This window comes from Lissotriton helveticus, chromosome 7 (assembly GCF_964261635.1).
Source record: "Lissotriton helveticus chromosome 7, aLisHel1.1, whole genome shotgun sequence".
Lineage (NCBI taxonomy): Eukaryota > Metazoa > Chordata > Amphibia > Caudata > Salamandridae > Lissotriton > Lissotriton helveticus.
In genome coordinates, this window is record NC_136068.1 from 1305860435 (window position 1) to 1305880521 (window position 20087).

Below are 20087 nucleotides of genomic sequence, written 5' to 3' on the forward strand. Positions count from 1 at the left end.
AAATGAGACTGTACCGTGACAAGGAAGAATTAAGAATTTCACAACAGGAGTTTAAAGAATACATTCAGTGTTGCAAAATACAAATTGGTCAAGTGGCAATCATAGTTTAAGATTCTGAATATTTTAGAGAATGGCTTTACAACGATTGGCTTCCTCAACGGATCAAAAAGTGATTAGTGAGTGTGTATACAAGTGGCTGTGTATTTGTCTCATGGGGTTTTATTGGAGTATATTGGTGGTTATGTTAATGAATAATGGTGGATGAACACACTTAAAGTCAGTCTGTGTGCATAATATGGTGTATTTGTTAGATTATGAGGTTGGCTGTATGGACCTGTGATAGTGGGAACATTGGCACAGGATGTAATTAATGATGTTTTATACTGTCTATTAGCAAATACAATCTCTTGTATTTTTGAAAATGGCTCACTCCACAGAGTGCAACATTTCCTCTGACAGTGCTTAAATTGTCCCAAAATAAAAACTGCCGGGGCTCTCGTCAGGACGCCACTGTAGCTTGCGCCACACAGTGCCTCTGCCCTGCTGCCAATAACAGCTACAACACAACTACTAACCATCACACTCCAACAGGTGTGACAATTTGGACTATTCCAGGCATCCAAAGCAATAAGAATGGTTTGGTTTGCAGGAAATTCTCATTTTTAGTGTATATTGAATTAATAATGGACTACTGTTGTGTTCATCTCTAAATTAGCCAGGCAGCGCCACCTTGTGGCAGACTGTCACAAGTGCTGATGTTGACAAATACCAGTGCCGAGTACCGAAAGGCACTGGCTCAAATTCAGCACTGCGCCTTTGAAAGGCATACCCCAGAAAATTAACTAGGTCTATTCTCCTGTCGCACATCTATTAATCCGGCCAACCAGCTGCGTGAAAACCCATACCTCTGCCCTAATGATCAAGCCAAACTCCTATTATTCAATCTACCACAAAGGAGCTGGAATAAATGTATGCAATAGTTTCCTTGAGAGCACAAGTCTAATCCCACTAACCAACGATAACATCTTGATTAAGAGTTTTGGGTTTCAAAGCATTGCACTGCCCCACATTAAGCACTATCCTCCACCTTGCCCAAATACAATGGGTAGGATTAAAAAAACAATGAGGCTGGGCAAGGAGTGTTTCAGGGGAAGCACTACTCCATGAACTGCTCAATGCTGCATGCCAAAGAGGAACAGGGCAGCTAGCACCCACTCTTGGAAGGAACAGGGTACAGAAGCGGGTCAACTAGAACCCAGGGCCGGTGCTAGCGGACCCACTCCTCCACGTCCGATACCATTGTGGGGGGGTCACGAAAGACCCAGTCAGCTGGAACCCACTCCACGCCCTGCTTGCAAACAGGAATATGATTCAAACGCAGGTGACATATGATCATCTCTTCTGTGGCCAACAACACTGTGCAGCCCATAGAGGAGCAGGTCACATGCAACCCACACGTACGCCTTTGTTCATCTTTAAGCTGCATCCTCACTCTAGCAAAAAGAACTTCTCATCCTAGGGCAACACTGGAAGTGATTGACCATACTGACTCTTTAAAGACCTTAGGAAAGGCACAGTGTAATTAACTCCCCTGGTCTTTGGGCACACAAGGGTATTGCCCAAGTCAGGAAGGCTAGAGTCAGAAGCATTTTAAACAGCCTATCAAACAGGCTAGGAGAGAGATTCAAAAGTGGGTGGCTTACTAACCCACTATTGAATACTGCAGTGTCCACTCTCTTGCCACATTGCTTTTATTTCTCCAAGTATAAATACTGTGGCAAGCGCAGTGTTTAGGTATAGGTATAAGGAGTTTAACCAGGAGAACTAGCCCACAGAGCAGAGGTCTTTCAACTATCCATCCAACTGTCCATGTTACTTTACAAGCAACCCAGCGTCATCACTTCTTATACAATACTCATATCACCACCTCCTAAGGGCTACTTAAGTTAAATATTTGAGCTCTGTCACTGGCAAATGTGTTGAGACTTTAAAAATACTGTGCAACTACAGACACACTATTTCTCCTACTTTATCCTGATATCATTTTCTGTATTGTGATAGATCTCCATTACACCCGTTCCTCTTGTGATCCTTTATCCAGCTCTTTGTATATGCCAAGCTTCTAGTCATAATGTGAATTATTGTTATGCCTCCTTCCTCATTTTAGTCTTTGAAATTTCAATAAAAACAATAAAAAGAAATCAGTAAACTTCAAGAAACCCTGAAATATCTTAGCAGTTTAATACACAGGTACATACCCTATTTTGAGAGTAATACTGTCAAATGTTCACAGTCAATACCAGTGTCTCACTAGTGAACAGCAGGAAAGCTTGTGTGGGTTAGAACTATCCTATTTAGCCAAATGTCAAGAAAAGTCTTAATTGAGGGCTTTCTAGATAGTGCAAGAAGGTTTGCTCTCCATAACTTGCTGACTTGTATGCCACCTCAGAGTGCACTTCAAACTCATTTCAACTAATACTAAATGAACCAGCTGCCCCTTTTGTACAGTTCTGAAAGTGGCTACACCATTACAGTGCAGCAATCCTGACAGAACACCGTCCCCTCACTTTCAAGAAGCACTAAGACATCCACAAACACTGCAGAAATATACTGATGTACTGATTGAACAACAAAAATCACATCTTTCCCATTCCGAAACAAGACAGTTGTAGAAAACTGACATTTAACCGACTTAAAAAAATGTCTGCATTATTTGGTAACCAGAACGAAAAAGGCCACGCTTGTGAGGTTGCATTGTTACTGCATTCTAGGTTGAATATATAAATCTTGCAAAGGGTTAAAAAAAGTATTTAAAATGTATGTAACTTTTTTCTCACATGTGGAAGAGGAAGTGTAACAAGGTACTTTTGTAGACTGAAAGGAGTTCGATTAAACAGTACAGACTCTTATGTCTCTACCATAGCAATCATAGAACTTCTAAAGAAGCTTTAGTTATCCAGAATTAACAGAAAATACTCATAAGTCACCTTTAAATAAAAAAAAAGTAAGGGACCTGAATTCACAGTAGCAACATGAAGACTGAAATGTTCCCTGCTTACATTGTTACTCTTCCCTCACTGATTACTTTTCTCAATTATAACTTTGTGCTTTGAAAACCTCACTCTGATCAAAAGTGTTCACAAAGTTGAGCAGGAACAGATACTCTAACACATGACAGTGAGCAACCCATATGTCTTACCTGGGGCAGCACGATTGTCTTGGAATCATCAGCCCACACAACTTCCACTTTACTGCTGACATCCACTCGAGCTACTTGTCCGACCGAAGGCTGTGAGGCAAGAAAAACAGTTAAGCGATGCAGCTATGGTGCCAAATAAAATAGATCATCAATATTCACTGTAGTGGGTCGTGTATACAAATTGTTTGGTTATATGAGTGGGATAATAATGTGCCCGATTACTTTAATAACTTAGAAGCTGAAGCTCTAAGCTCGGCTGCTGAATCACCTCAGTTATGTTATGTTATTATAAGTTTGCAAAGCGCCTTTTCACTCCGAGGTATCTAAGCGCTAACAGTGGACACACAACAGAGGTAGGAACACCACGCCACCCACTACAGTGGCCCCCATGCTTCCAAGAAGAGCACCGTCTTCAGATTCTTCCTGAAGAGAAGAAGATTAGTTTCTTTCCTCAGCTTAGCTGGGAGAAGATTCCATGCTCGGGGGACCGTGCTTGAAAAGGCTCTGCCGCCCTTGGATACCAGGTTGAACCTAGGGCACATCAAGTTGCACGCCTCAGTAGAGCGAAGGGTCCTCTTTGGTGTATATTTAGTCAGCCGATCCTTGATGTAGGTAGGGGCTGAGCCATGGACGGCTTTATGTGCAATACAAAGGCTCTTGAATTTAGCTCTTTGAGCAATTGGCAGCCAGTGTAGGTCCTGAAGTAAGGGCGTTGCCCTGGTTCGCCTAGGTTTATTAAAAATAAGCCTGGCCGCATCATTCATTACTACCTGGAGTCTGGCTAGAAGGTTATTTGGTAGACCCAAATATAAGGAGTTACCATAATCCAGCCGCGCCAGAATCAGAGCGGAAACAGCCAGCCTAAGGGTGGGAACGGACAGCAGTAGGGATAATTTCCGGAGCTGGCGTAATAGACTAACACAAGTGCCTACCACTGCCGACACCTGCTGTGTCATGGATAACAGGGCATCAATTTTGATTCATAGGCTCTTTACTGCTACCGCTGGTTCTCGACATGGCCCTAATTCAGCTGGCCAGAACAGATCACTCCATGGGTTGGCTGCTGTGGTAACTGCCAGGACTTCCGTTTTGTCCGGGTTGATTTTCAAAAAATTGTCCGACATCCAGTTAATCGTAAATTTGAGAATGTCTTGCATTCTCAAATAGGCCGCAGGTGAGTGTTCGATCTGGATCAGAATTTGCGTATCGTCGGCATAATTGTAGACCCTGCAGTCCATCTGGTTCAGGGCTGCAATCAACGGCTCAAGATATATATTAAAAAGCAAGGGCGAAAGGGCTGAACCCTGGGGTACTCCACATGTCAACTTAGCTGGATTTGACATGAGGTCAGACAGTTGGACTCGTTGTGAGCGATCTTTAAGAAAGGAGGTCAGCCAGGCCAGGACTGTACCCTGAATCCCTAAGTCCTCAACCCGCGACAGAAGTTGACAGTGATTCACGGTATCAAATGCCGCGGATAAGTCCAGAAGGACCAGGGCACACAGATTTTTTTTGTCAGCCTTCAGTCTCAGGTCATCCAGCACGGAGAGCATCACCAATTCCGTGCTGTGATGAGCTCTGAAACCTGCCTGATTAGACTCAAGAAGATGATTGCTTTCTACGAAGTGTGTGAGAGAGTGCAAAACATGTTGCTCCAGGATCTTAGCAAGAAAGGGTAGATGGGAGATTGGCCTAAAGTTCTTTAAGTTTTTAGGATCGGCACCCGGTTTCTTTAGGAGGGGGACCACCCGTGCTTCCTTAAAATTAGAGGGGACAAGTCCCTCTTCTAAGGAGCGGTTCAACAGGGTGAGGACTTTGTCCTCCATTCCAGACCAACCCAGCTTGAAGATCTTGGGCGGACAGGGGTCTGCTGGGGATCCTGATTTCACCCGGTTCATTATAGTGAATAGAGACTCCTTTGTGAGGGCTGGCAGCCTAGTCAGGGAGCCCAATATTGGCCTCGAGGAGATAAGGGGTGGCTCAATAGAGCAATGGAAGTGTGGGGTCTGCCTGATCTCTACCATCAGGTCCTTTATCTTATTCATAAAGAAGGCCTGAAAGTCTTGACAATCCTTTAGATTAAAGTTCGTATTTGGTCCCTTCACTGTTCGAAGATCATTCAAGAGTTTGAATACTTCTTTCTGCGGGTTGACCGCCTCCAAGATAGCAGCTTCATAAAAATCCGCTTTCCTCAAGCGGATGGCTTTTTTGTATACTGCAAATTGTGCAGTATTTATTTTATTTTTATTTATTTGAACTTTTTACCGCGCACAGCTACCCACAGTGGGTTTCCCGGCGCTAGGGACAGACTGGAGAAGAAGATGTCAGATAAGCCAGCATACAGGTACCAACTACTTATGTGAACAACAGCGTTTTCAGTGCTCTACGAAAGCGAAGAAGACTGGTCTCTAATTTAAGGGCTGTAGGCAGGGCGTTCCAATATTTAGGGCCAAGATAGGAAAAGGAGCGTCCCCCCCATCCTTACCAGCTTAAATCTTGGTACAATAAAATTCCCAGTTTCTGAAGATCCTAAAGTGCGTTTGGGCCTGTAAGGTTGCACCAGCTTTTGTAAGTATGTAGGTGCAATGCCTTCCTTGATTCTAAACATATAGCACAGTGTCTTAAACTTTATACGACTAGAAACCTTAAGCCAATGGAGATCATGCAAGGCAGATAATGCCGAAGTTCTTCTAGGAACATTCTTCAAAAGTCGCGCGGCAGCATTTTGTACCACCTGCAGTACTTTAACAGTGGCTACATCAGCGCCCAAATATAGTATGTTACCATAGTCCAGGCGGGATGTTATCAATGCCTGGACGACCGTTCTACGGGAGGGAATGGGAAGCATCCATAGGATCTTTTGTAGCCACCTAAGAGTAGAAAAACAGGTTGCTGCAACCTTAGTGGCCTGCTGCTTCATTGTTAACTTGTCGTCAATTTGGACGCCCAAATTACGTACAGCATGTGTGGGCACAGGAAGTGAACCCATCTCATTTGGCCAGTGCTGAGGACCCCAGAGGTTCTTGTTTTTCCCCAGAATGACCACCTCTGTCTTCTCCCCATTCAGTTTGAGACAGTTCCTCTGCATCCAGTCAGCCACAAGAGTGAGGCCAGATTTTAGTGCAGAGGGGTTATTCTCGTCTCGCCCTGATAGGGAGAAGACAATCTGGGTGTCATCCGCGTAAGAGAACAGAGTCAGCCCATGCACTAGGCGTGCGAGATTTACGCCAAGCTCTCTCACATTTGCGAAGGACTTGTTTTTTCTCTCTAAGAGCACTATTGAACCATAGTGCTCCTTTGCCCTTGTCCCTCAGTCTAATTTTATGGGCCGGAGCAACTACCTCAATAGCCTCCTTAAGTATAGACACCAAGGCAGTGCTTTCACTTTCCAAATTATCCACCAGCGACGGGGGATAGTCAGATTGTGATAGAATAGCTGTCAAATCTGCAGCCTTGACCTGGTTCCAGCTGCGTAACCATTTCCAGTCTGGTTTAACTTCCGGCCGTTTTATGGAAAGTGACCTTCGATCATATAGTGGTCTGACCAGGGACAAGGGGAGATCACGAGCGGGGCTAAGAGTGGACAGGAAGACCAAATCAGGTCCAGCGTGTGACCCCTCATGTGTAGGTTCCCCCACCAGCTGAGTAAGACCTAGGGATACTAGGACCTCTTCCAATTGTTGAATCTGACCATCTTTCGGGGTTCTTTCCCAGTGAAAATTAAAATCACCAAGCACCACCAGTCCTTCATAGCGGGAGCGAAGGTCGTGCACCACCTTCAAGAAAGGTTCCATGAACCCAACTGATGTACCAGGCGGGCGATATACTAACAGGAAAACCACACAATCTGTAGGGGAGCAGAGCTTCACAACCAGGACATCAGCACCTTCAATACACTCTGAACAGAGTATTTCAGTTTTCAGAGTGTCTTTAAAAAGGATAGCAACCCCCTCCTCTAATGTTATCTGGACGGTTCACCACTGAAGACACCATTCGCCTGATGAACTCAATCCACTCTGGCTCGCCCACCGACCCCTGCCCCCACCACATCTTCAACAAAGCTGACTCCGTCATCGCACCCCATCTCCGTGATGTCATCAACTGCTCGCTCAACTCTGCCTCCTTTCCAGAAAGCTGGAAACACGCCGAACTCAGCGCCCTTCTGAAGAAACCCACAGCAGACCCTTCTGAACTTAAAAACTACCGACCCATATCCCTCCTCCCTTTCCCGGCCAAAGTCATTGAGAAAGCCGTCAACAACCAGCTCGCCGCCTTCCTTGAATCGAACAACTCCCTTGATCCATCTCAATCCGGGTTTCGAGCCAAACACAGCACCGAAACCGCCCTCATTGCAGCGACTGATGACATCCGAACACTTCTGGACAACGGAGAAACAGTGGCCCTCATCCTACTTGACCTCTCCGCCGCTTTCGACACAGTCTGCCACAGCACCCTTATACAACGCCTCAGCAACATCGGCATACAAGGAAAAGCCCTGGACTGGATCATCTCATTCCTCGCTGGGAGAACCCAAAGAGTCCGACTTCCCCCATTCAACTCAGAGGCCACTGAAGTCATCTGTGGCGTACCACAAGGATCTTCACTCAGTCCCACCCTCTTCAACGTTTACATGAGTCCACTCGCCTCCATCGCACGTCAACACAACCTTAACATCATCTCTTACGCCGACGACACCCAGTTAATCCTTTCCCTCACCAAAGACCCTATCACCACCAAAACAAACCTTCACGAAGGCATGAAGCAAGTAGCCGAATGGATGAAACACAGCCGCCTAAGACTCAACTCAGACAAAACGGAGGTGCTCATCCTAGGATCTTCACCCTCTGCCTGGGACGACTCTTGGTGGCCTCCCGCCCTGGGCACAACACCCACACCCACAGACCATGCACATAACCTCGGCTTCATCCTAGACTCCTCTCTCTCGATGTCCAGACAAGTCAACGCAGTCTCATCCTCCTGCTTCAACGTACTTCGCATTCTCAAAAAGATCTTCCGCTGGATCCCCCTCGAGGCAAGAAAGACTGTCACCCACGCACTGGTCACGAGTCGTCTGGACTATGGGAACACACTATACGCCGGAATCACAACAAAATTACAGAAAAAACTTCAACGCATCCAAAACGCATCAGCGAGACTCATATTAGACATCCCTCGCCAAGATCACATCACCGGACACCTAAAAAACCTCCACTGGCTTCCAGTCAACAAAAGAATTACATTCCGCCTTCTCACCCACGCACACAAGGCCCTCTACAATCAAGGACCCGAGTGCCTCAACACTCGACTGTCCTTCTACAAACCCACCCGCCAACTTAGATCGTCCAATCAAGCCCTCGCCGCAGTCCCGCGCATCCGAAAATCCACCATGGGTGGCAGATCCTTCTCCTACCTTGCTGCCAAGACCTGGAACTCTCTCCCCACTCACCTCCGCCTTACTCAAAACCACATCTCCTTCAGAAAGGAACTTAAAACCTGGCTATTCGACAAATAATGAACCCCTCCCCAAGCGCCTTGAGGCCCGCTTTATAAATGCCCGAACTTGAACTTGACGGTTGGCATGGATGGCGAAAAAATTGGGGGGCAGGGCTGCCACCAGATCTGGCGTCGAGGATTCATTGAGCCAGGATTCGGTGACACAGAGAAGATCTAGGTTATCCTCCTATAGGAGGGAAAAGACCTCCAGACAGTGCTTCTGTAATGAGCAAGTGTTGAGTAATGAAAACCAACACCCCTGCTTTGGCGGAGACGCTATGGAAGGTGCCCTGATTACCAACTTAGAGCTTACATGCGGTCTCAAGAACCCTTCCTGCTTAAGTTTCGACAATATTTTATCGGGCAGTGGGCGGGCCTCGGATTCCCAACACAGTAGGGGCTGCCTAGCGTAGACCACCGGAGGAGCAGGGGTCCTGGCCCCTGGGCCCGACCTGGCGCAGAGAGGCTCGCCCGCTGCGCGCATCCGCTGCGCGACGGCGCCGCCATTCCCTCAAGTAGTAATCACCCGGGAAGGCCCGCCTCAAGAGGAGCACAGCTATAGGTCAGTAAAGCCCTCCACTCAAGCGGCAGCAGCCGTGGTGGAACGGGGCGGAAGACCGGCGTTTTTTAAACGAGAAGCACAACAGTGAGTTAAAAACGAGTTAAACGAGTAAAAGCTCTCCTCAGGTTCAAGCACTCCCAAGGTTTTTTTAAAACCGTGTCAGCGATATGTGCAAATAGCAAACCAGTGCAGTTTTAAGTTTTATTAACAGGATAAAATGATTAAATCCAAAAGACGTGCAAATTAGCAAGCAGGGCGCTCCGTAGAGAGCAGCTAGCGCCTTACCAAGGAAGCGTGTCCGCTGCGCGACGGCGCCGCCATTCCCTCAAGTAGTAATCACCAAGGAAGGCCCGCCTCCAAGAGGAGCACAGCTATAGGCCCGTAAAGCCCTTCACTCAAGCGGCAGCAGCCGTGGTGGAACGGGGCGGAAGACCAGCGTTTTTTAAACGAGTTGCAGTCAGTCTATTTTCGTCCCTCTACAAAGGCAGACTATTTTGGCCAGTAGTCTAGATGGGTTGGGAAAGGAAAATTCAACTTATCCAGTGGATATATGTTTGTAGCATGTAGTGCTGTAAATTCGGATGCTATGCATACTCCTGTCATCTAGTGTTGAGTCCGGATTTGTGCAAGATGTTTTTCATCAAAGAAGTCTGCCCATAGAAAAAGGAAGTGTAAGTTTGAAATATTACAGCAATGGCCACAAGTGTCTGAGGAGGGGGGTAGGCACATGCAAATCTGGAGCAATACATGCTACGAACAGATGTCTATTGCGTGAGTAGTATTTTCCATTCGAGGCATGTGTGGCTGGAGATACACATGCTGTGCATGTAAGGCAGTCCTTCCTAAAGTGGCTAGCTTGTGGGTGTTGCAGTTGTTTGAAAGAGCGTACGTAGTACTGCTTGGCCAAACCTGACTTGTCTAGTTAATGCATCCACACAGTAGTGTTATGAAGGTATGTGGTGTAGACCAAGTAGCCCCTGTGCATATTCGAGCTATTGGAGTGTTCCCTAGGAAGGCTATGGATGCTCCATTCTTGCAAGCGGAGTGAGCTTTTGAAGGTTCTCTCTGCTTTGGCATAGCAGGTTTGTATACATTTGACTATCCACAAAGCAATACCCGATTTGGAGATAGCCTTCCCTTTGTGAAGTTTTGAAAAGGCAACTGAAAACTGTTGTGTATTTCTAAATTATTTTGTTCTATCTATATAATACATGAGCGCTCTTTTGGAATCTAGTTTATGCAGTGCTCTTACTGCAACCGAGTCTGGTTGTCAGAAAAAAAACAGATGGTCTACAGATTGATTGAGGTGGAATTGGGACACCACCTTCAGTAGAAATTTAGGGTTGTAAGAACTACTTTGTCTTTATTTACCTGAAAGAAAGGTTCTTCTAAGGGTAATGCCTGGAGTTCACCAACACATCTTAAGGAAATAAAAGTGATTATAAAAGCCTCTTTCCAAAAAAGGAATTGGAGTGGACATAGATGAAGGAGCTCAAAAGGGGCCCCCAAAAGTCTAGGGAGAACGATGTTAAGGTTTCATGATAGTTCTGGGACTAAGGGTACGGGATGGCAATACCCCTTTGAGGCCTTTCTATAAAGGCTTTGATTACTGAAAAAAAGACACGTTATCTATTTTGTAGGAATGCAGCCACTGCAGCTAGGTGAAGCCTGATAGAAGTAAATGCCAATCCACAGCTTTGTAGATGCAGCAGGTGGAAGACAAAATCCTGTACTGCTGGTGTAAGTGGGTCAATTTGTTTTGAATGACAATAGTTTCCACTTTGCCGGACAACAAGTGCGTGCAGCAGGTCTACACGCCTCTGAGAATGACCATACATTCAGGTGGCAGTGTAAGATAACCTTTCGATTTGGTTCCTCTGTGCCCAAATTTGGTTGAGTGTCCTGGGGTCTAGGTGGCGTATTTCCCCATGGTTCTGTACGAGAAGGTCCAGCCTGATTGGTCGTTTCTCATGAAGGACTACTGACAGTTCCAGAAGTGGTGAAAACCTTGGTTGGTGAGCCCAAGTTAGTACTACTAAAATGAGGGTGAGGGATGTCTGCCCTCATTTCGGAACCAGAAATAGAAGTTGGTGGCGAGGAGGAATAGTGTAGGCAAATATCCCGACCAGTTCATCCATAGTGAATTGCCCTTGGACTGTAGGTGTAGGAACTGGAGTGCGAAATTTGGGTATTTTAGGTTTTCTGCCGGTGCAAGTAGATCTAGTGGAGGAAAACCCAACCTTGGTGGAGAACTTGCGTGTGTAGTTCCCACTCGTGGATTTGTTGCTGCGTCCTGCTGAGATCAGCAAAGTCGTTTTCTGTTCATTGGAGGTGTTCCACAAATGGGTGTATTTTGTGACAGAGCCCACCTCTTGATTTGTTGCGAGAGCTGCGAGGGTTGTGGAGATAAGAGTCCCGTCCCCCCAACCCCCCCCTCCCCGCTTGTGTAGATAAGACTTGGTTGTGGTGTTGTCCGTGCAAACTAGAACCACTTTTCCCACTAGGTGTGGAAAAAAGCTTTTAATGCTAGCTGTACTGCTAGGAGCTCTAGGTAATTGATGTGAAATCTCTGGTGTTTGGGTTTCCAATGTCCTTGGACGTTAAATTGTTTAGATGTGACCTGCCCAACACACGCGTCTGATGTAATGGTCTACTGCAGAACTCGGTCGCATAAAGGCCACCCTTCTAACAGATTGTTATTGGTCCACCATAGAAGAGAGTGAGAAGCTTGGCGGCCTCTGCTGGAGACCAATGTTCCACACTACTGAAAAGTTTGAGGCCATCGTTCCTAGAAAAACGTCTAACTGTTCTGGCTGTAACCTGAGACTGTGGTTGGAAATGAGGATGGAGTATCTGGAAAGGCTCTATTCTTGCCACATTGGGACACGCCAACCCTTTTTCTGTATTGAGAATTGCTCTCAAGTATGGTTGAATTTGTTGTGGTTGGAGCTGGGATTTTGCAACATTGATTGTAAATCCCAGCTTGTGTAAAAGATGTAAAGTCTCCTGAGTGTGCTGCATAATTGACTGGTAGAACTTTAGATGAGCCAATTGTCCAGATAAGGAAAGGCATGAATGTATTGTCTTCTTAGGCGAACAGCTACTACTTCAAGCCATTTTGTGAATACCCCGGAAGCTGTACTGACTCCGAAGGGGAGTACTTTGAGCTGATAGTTTGCCATTGACCACAAACCTGAGGTAACTCTGAGCCAGTGTATCGGTATGTGAAAATATGCATCTTTGAGGTTGAATGCGGTCACAAAGTCTGCTGTAGAAGAAGTATAATATCTTGAAGGTGACCATATGGAAATGATCTGAACAAATGCATTTGTTTAGAGGCCTTAGATCGAGCATAGGACTGAGTGAACTATCTTTTTTTGGGTATTAGAAAATGTTGAGAAGGAGAAAGTGTACCTCCTCTCTGAGCAGTTTTATGTGCTCTGGTGAAATGTTTTATTTGAGGCGTGGTATTGTGGGAGGTGTGGTATTGAACTCCGGGAAATGTCCTTTTTTATTTATAATGTCCAGTACCCACTGGTCGGGGTTGAGGTTTCGCCAAAAGGGTAGGGACTGTTGTAGGCGACCCCGACAGGTTTTGTGATCAGGGACATGAATCAGAAGTCAGGGTGTGGTGGATGTTGGCTCTTCCGCTTGAATTATTTTCCCTTCATGTGGATCTGAAATAGCCTCTGCAAATATGTAAACCTCCCACTTTACCATCCACTAATTCGCTTTGGCCAACACAGGCTCTGTTGGGCTCTCCCTCAATAATGTAAAATGCAACAATAATACTTACAGAGAATGTATACTTTCTTAGAAAAATATATTTGTTTAATTTCTTTTATCTCTTTTTTCATTTGTTCTCATGATACCATTTCACGAGTAATAAGACAAATTTTTTCCGCTTTTCTAACAATCTGTGTATGCAATTTTTTTTTAGAAGTATACATTCTCTGTAAATATTATTGTTGCATTTTACAATATTGAGGGAGAGCCCAACAGAGCCTGTGTTGGCCAAAGCGAATTAATGGGTGGTCGAGTGGGAGGTATACATTTTTACAGCGTTTGTGTCCCCTTTTTCTCCCAGACCACAAAACTTTGTTTAAGGGGGACCTCATTTCAGTTTTGTTTCTGAAATAGCCTCCACCTGCCTAGTTTTGCTGGCAGTTGTATGTGGTAGAGGTTTTCTACAGTATTTGTTTTGAGCCTGTATGAAAGGGAGAAAGAATCGCGAAAAGAAACACAGGAAGTAGGTGTCTGGAATGCACCCAATGCTTTTGTAGTTTCAGGTATTTGGTCCAAAGCCTCGGTGCAGTCTTCGATGTCGCAAATTTCAATAGCAACAGTTTCTATGTCGAGCCGAGCCCAGTCTGCGCCGAGCCAACTGGTTCATTCATTCTTTTTGGAGCCGAGCTTGTGCAAGGGCCAATGTCCGAAGTTTAACCTCGGTGCCTACCATGGCCCGAAGGCAGTGGTCACCAGCTGGGCTGTCTGTGATGTTTTCAAGCCCTTGCATGGACTTTCGATGAGGCCTGCTCTGTGTGGGGGTTATATTGAGGGGTTGGATGTTTTATACCCACAACCTTCTGTGCAGCTGGTAATTCCTCGAGTTCCAGGTCTGAGTTATTGCTGTCCTCTGCAGAGAACACTTCTTAATCAGATGTGGACACCTCTGCATGGTATTCCGAACGCTCTTCCATACCAAAAAGGTCCACCGATAGTCACCGCCACTCCGGAACATCTCTGAACGTCAGGCCTGACTGTCACAGAGAGTCTTTTTGGAACTAAAGGAGCAGCAGGCGTCGTACTTGAGCTCATTGTGCTCGGAACATGGACAAAGGTTACAGATCCACTGTAGGTCAGTCCAAGGGTGTTAAATAAGGCATCAAGGATAAAACTTGAAAGGCGTTCGTTATATCAACCTCAACGTTTTATGGTACATTTCTTAAGAAAAGAAACCAGGCCCAAAGGGTGAGGCCCAGGTCTACCAGAGGTGGATTTTTTGACCCAAACTAATACAGAGATTCAAATTTGAAATAACACCAACGTTCCTGAAAAAAACCTTTGAAAACCTAAAGAAAGTTCAGACAATGGTCTCAATCTGGAGCTCAGAAGCACAAGTTCAAACCCGGAAAGAAAATCCAACAGTTGAAGAAAAACAACTTTCACATATCCAGACCCAACAATAGACGGCGGAAGTATGCACAGCACGTGCATCTACTTCCACACATGCCACAAACAAGTTACTTACCTTTGTTCACATTTTCTGGAATATACAGTTTTAAACTGTACTGGCCAAAATAACCAAGATGAAAATCTTCAACCTCTGAAATCAAGTTAATGTTCCACTCTGGTACCACAAAGGAAACCAAGAGAAATGTGCAAGGAATATGCTACTTACCAGTATGCATCTGTTCTTGGCATGTAGGGCTGCTGATATTCACATCTTATGCATAGATCGCCGCCTAGTCTTGGGTCCGGATGATTGCACATTGTTGTCCTGGAAGAGTCTTCGAATTATCACGAGAAAGGTGGCTCCTCCCCTAGACTACAGTGCGCATGGGCATCCTCTCCATCCTCAGATTGTTTTTCGCCATTGTGGCAGGGATGGAGTATGATACAGTAAGTGATGTCCATGCTAAAGAGTAATTCTGAATGCTACAGCTGCTACAGGCACTGGGGAGGATGGAGGGCGATGTGAATATCAGCAGCCCTACATGCCAAGAACAGTTGCATACTGGTAAGTAGCATATTCCGTTCGAGGCATGTGGGCTGCTGAATTCACATCTTATGCATAGAATGTATAGCAGTGTCTTCCTAGCGGCGGTTGCCCGTGCCAGCTGCAACAGTTTGAAAAAGAGTTTTGAGTACAGCTTGTCCTACAGCTGCCTGCTGTTTGGAGTGAACATCTACACAGTAGTGTTTGGTAAAAGTGTGTATGGTAGTCCATGTGGCTGCCTTACATATGTCCTCTAGAGGAATGTTTCCTAGGAAAGCCATGGATGCCCCTAACTTGCGTGTGGAATGCGCTCGAGGGGGAACTGTTAATGTGTGTTTAGCTTTTTGATAACAGATTTGTATTCACTTAACAATCCATCTGGCTATGCCTGATTTGTAAATGGGGTTGCCCTTGTGCTGTGGTGAAAAGGCAACAAACAGCTGTTTAATGTTTCTGAAATTTTTAGTCCTATCTATATAGTAAAGGAGAGCTCTTTTGACGTCAAGGGTATGCAGAGCTCGTTCTGCCACGGAATCTGGGTTTGGGAAGAAGACCGGCAGTTCAATAGCTTGGTTGATGTGAAACTGGGACACCACCTTTGGCATAAATTTAGGGTTAGTCCGCAGCACTACCCTGTTTGCGTGAATTTGTATGAATGGCTCTTGAATAGTTAGGGCTTGTAGCTCACTAACTCTTCTGAGGGAAGTGATTGCAACTAGGAAAGCTACTTTCCAGGTTAGGAACTGTATCTCACATGAGTGTAGAGGTTCAAAGGGCGGTCCCATTAGCCTGGTAAGGACTACATTGAGGTTCCATACAGGAGAAGGAGGGTGCCTTGGAGGAATGATTCTTTTGAGGCCCTCCAGGAAAGCTTTAATAGCAGGCACTCTAAATAGTGAAAGGTGCTGCCTGTTTTGAAGATAGGCGGCTACTGCAGCTAAATGTATACGAATGGACTGTAAGCCAGATTGCATCTGTGTAAATGTTGTAGGTAACAGATGATATTTTATGTAGAAGCATCCAGCGGGTTTATGTCATTATTGTTACAATAGATGACAAATTGCTTCCATTTCGCCGCATAGCACGCCCTAGTGGTAGGCCGCCTTGCCTCTTTGATAATATTCATACAGTCGGGAGGCAAGATGAGGTAACCAAACTCTATGACCTCAGGAGCCAGATCGCAAGGTTCAGCTGTTGCGGATCTGGGTGCTGAATGTCGCCATGGCTCTGCGTTAAAAGACTGGGTGTTAGCCGCAGTCTTTGATGAGGAACCACGGAAAGTTCTAGGAACGTGGTGTACCATGGTTGCCTTGCCCACGTTGGAGCAACTAGGATCAGCGTTCTTGAGTGTTGTCGCAGTTTGCGTGCCACTAGTGGTGTGAGCGGGGCTGGTGGAAAAGCGTACGCAAATCTGCCTGACCAGTTCATCCATATCGCATTGCCCTGAGACTGCGGATGTGGAAATCTGGCGGCGAAGCTTTGGCATTTTGCGTTTTCCTTTGTGGCGAACAGGTCTATCTCTGGGCGACCCCACTGCTGGAAGTACGGGTGCAGCACTGAGGGATGTATCTCCCACTCGTGCATCTGGTGGCTGCTGTGTCTGCTGAGCAGATCCGCCATCTGGTTGTCCTTGCCTAGGAGGTGTTCCGCCATGAGGAAGATGTTCCTCTGAATGGCCCACTTCCACATGCTTTGCGCTAGATGTGACAACTGTGGAGAGTGTGTCCCATCCTGCTTTTGTATGTAGTACATGGCAGCCATGTTGTCCGTCCGGATCAACACAACTTTGTTGCACAAATGTACTTTGAACGCCTTCATTGCCATGAAGATTGCCATCAGTTCCAGTAGGTTGATGTGCATCTTTTTCTGTTGGGTTGTCCACAGCCCCTGGACTGTGTAATCAAGGACATGCGCTCCCCATCCCAGGAGAGATGCGTCCGTTGTCCGCACTATTTGTGGTACAGGCTCCTGGAACGGTCGTCCCCTGCAAAGGTTTTGTGGATTCCACCAATGCAGAGAGTTGTATGCGCGACCGGTCACCAACACTAGGTCCTTCAATTGTCCCTGAGCCTGGTTCCACTGCCGAGACAAGCACTCCTGGAGGGAACGCATGTGTAGTCTCGCGTGAGGGACTATAAAAATGCAGGAGGCCATCATGCCTATCAACTGCATAAACACCCTTGCTGGGAGGGAGTGTTGCGGCCTGAACATTTGAATGAGTAGCAGAATGCTGTTGATTCTGGCTGAGTTTGGCTGCGCCTTGGCCGCCAGAGTGTCTATTGTGGCACCCAGATACTGCTGGACGTGGGCTGGCTGAAGATGAGATTTTGGGTAGTTTAGCGAGAAACCGAGGCTGTGTAGGAGGTGAATAGAGCAGGACACGTGATAAGCACATTGCTGGGCTGACTTTGCTTGGATAAGCCAACCGTCTAGATAGGGGTAGACGTGAACATGGTTTCTTCGTAGGTGTGCAGCCACTGTCGCAAGGCATTTGGTAAACACCCTGAGGGCTGTAGTCACGCCGAAAGGCAGTACCTTGAACTGGTAGTGCTTGTTTTGGATGGTAAACCTGAGATACTTCCTGTGTGCTGGATGTATGGGTATGTGGAAATACGCATTTTTTAAGTACAGGGTAGCGAGGTAGTCTCCCTGACTGAGTAATGGAAGAACTTGCTGTAAAGTGAGCATGTGAAAATGTTCTGACAAGATGTATTGGTTTAGGGGCCGCAGGTCTAGTATGGGCCTAAGAGACCCGGGGATTATGAAGTAGAGAGAGTACACCCCTGTTCCTTGTTCCTGTATAGGGCCGAGTTCTATGGCCCCTTTTTGCAGCATGCTGAGAACTTCTTACTGCAATAAGTGTATGTGCTCTGCGGACATAGGACGGTGTTTTGGGGGAATGTTGGGTGGAGTGGGCCAAACAGAAAATCAGGGTTTACAGGCTGATTTAACAAAGTTGTTTGAATCTCTGGTTTGAACCCTGAGATACGTAACCAAGCATGCCTTCTGAGCATGACACTAGTGTTGATGGCTGTGGCTGCAGTGTCCGCTACGTCCAGCGCACATTTAATGGATGTGTTGGATATGAGTTTCCCTTCCTGTACTAGTGTTTCTGCTCCTTCTTTGAATGCATCAGGCAAATGTTGTAGGAGTTGCTCCAATGTGTCATAATGTGCCCTATCGTATCTGGCTAATAGGGCCTGTGTGTTGGAAATTCTCCAGATGTTAGCTGCCTGCGCACCCACCCTTTGCCCAGATGCTTCCAACACTTTAGATTCTTTGTCCGGAGGAGGAGCATCACCAGTGGTCTGAGAATTGGCCCGTTTACGGGCATTTGAGACAATCAAAGAGTCCAAAGGCAACTGTCCCCTAATGTAGGTTGGGTCCACAGGCGCTGGTCTGTATTTTCTTTCAATGCGTGGGTTAACATGTTTGAGGACACCTTTTAACATTGGCAATGTTTTTACAGATTTCTCTGAAGTGGAGAAAGTGTCAAACCAGAAATCCTCCTCAATTGGGTCAGCATGCATGTCCACATCATGATTATGCGCTGCCCTCCCGATTAGTGCGTTAAACGCCACTGTATCCTCTGTGGGTGAAGTTTTCACAGGATAAGAGGGAGTTTCAGGGATAGGTTGGGACTCCCCTTGGCCCGCAGTGTCTGTCCATGTTTGAGCCTGATCGGGATCATTGTCCGTAGGGTAACCATACTGTTCATCATAGTTGTACCCTAGCTCCTCCGCAGACGGTTCAAGGGAGTAGTTAGAAATGTCCTGTTTATGGTACTGCACACTTTAAAAAAGGACAGGCGAAGTGGAAGAGTCTCTTTTCTTTTTCAGTGGAATTTTATAGGATTCCAGTGGAGTTTCCGACCTGATTTGTTTTGATATATAGTAAGTCTGCCAGTGTCGCCGTCGATATGGAGCCTTGACTGTTCATCATAGGATGGCTCCTGATACACCACACCTGCTTCTTGAGGATGGCTCCACTTCCCAAGTGTCACAGGTGTGGATTGCTCAAGGCCTTTTGTTGGATCCGTTCCTTTAGGTCGTGCTGTTGGGGGCAGACCGAACTTTATAGCTGGCTTTGAGCCTGGTGTTGATACAGCATCGACGGACTTTTCTTTGTTGTCGTGCTTTCTACTTTGTGTGGACTTTGGTGCGGAGGCGTGCACTTTTTAACGGAGTCGATTCGCTCCTTCGAGGCGCTTTTTGTTTTCGGCTCGAGGGCTTTGACCAGTTTTTGTTTTTCGACTCGGTGTCTCGGTTCGAGGGCCTTATGAGAGTCATGTCCCTTGTTTGTGTCGCCGGCCATTGACGCCGACCCCGTCGGCTCGACGAATTTGGCTGATGGCATGCAGCGCACCAACCTTTGGATCGACAGCTTTCGCGGTGGACCTCTTTGGGTCGTCGACACTTGGCCTCGACGTCGATTCCGATGTGCTTGCACTCCTCGATCCGATGGCTGCTTTTAGCAGTTTCGGTTTCGTTTTCTCCTCGGTACCTTTCGGTTTCGGTTTCTGGTGGGCGACCGATGGCTCATGTATAATATTCTTAGCCGGGCCGAGACGCGGGGCTATAGAATGGTGAACACGATCTTGGCGAAGGCCTTTCGACGATGCCTCGACCGGAGCCTTGGAGAGTGTAAGAGTGTCTTGTTTAGGCCCAGTACCCACTGTTGGGCCTGGTTCATCACTGGAGTCGTCGTCGACGGCTCCGATGGGGGACACGTCGTCCCTTACCTCTTCGATGTTTTCATCGTCAGCGACGTGCTCCTCGTTGACCTCATAGTAGTCGGAGCCGTGCTCCGAATCTGGATCCGACGTTTGTTGTGGATCCTCAGTGTCGACGATCTCCTCGTCGTCTTCATCGAAGATATTCACCGGGTCGGGCGCTGGCTTCGACATCGTCTGTCGTGCTGCAAGTCGGAGCCTAAGCGTCTTCTTGGACCGGAACCGAGCACACGCGAAGCAGTTGTCCTCGTTGTAGTCGGGGGATAAGCACTTGTTGCACACCGGGTGTACATCGATGTGCGGGTATTTTGCGTTACAAAGGGGGCATCGTTTGAATGGCTCCGTTCCATCGACGATCGGGCCTTTGGTGTCGAAAAGGCCA

The 20087-nt window shown here is 46.6% G+C and overlaps 1 protein-coding gene across 1 annotated transcript in view; it reads right to left on the minus strand.

The window, feature by feature from the left end:
* The window catches only part of UBE2O (ubiquitin conjugating enzyme E2 O), a 736961-nt gene that overhangs the window by 247620 nt on the left and 469254 nt on the right, over nt 1-20087 (minus strand). Inside the window, exon 13 of the mRNA XM_078654595.1 lies at nt 3200-3289. Coding sequence (XP_078510721.1) covers nt 3200-3289 — 90 coding nt within the window. The remainder of the gene's footprint in view (nt 1-3199; nt 3290-20087) is intronic.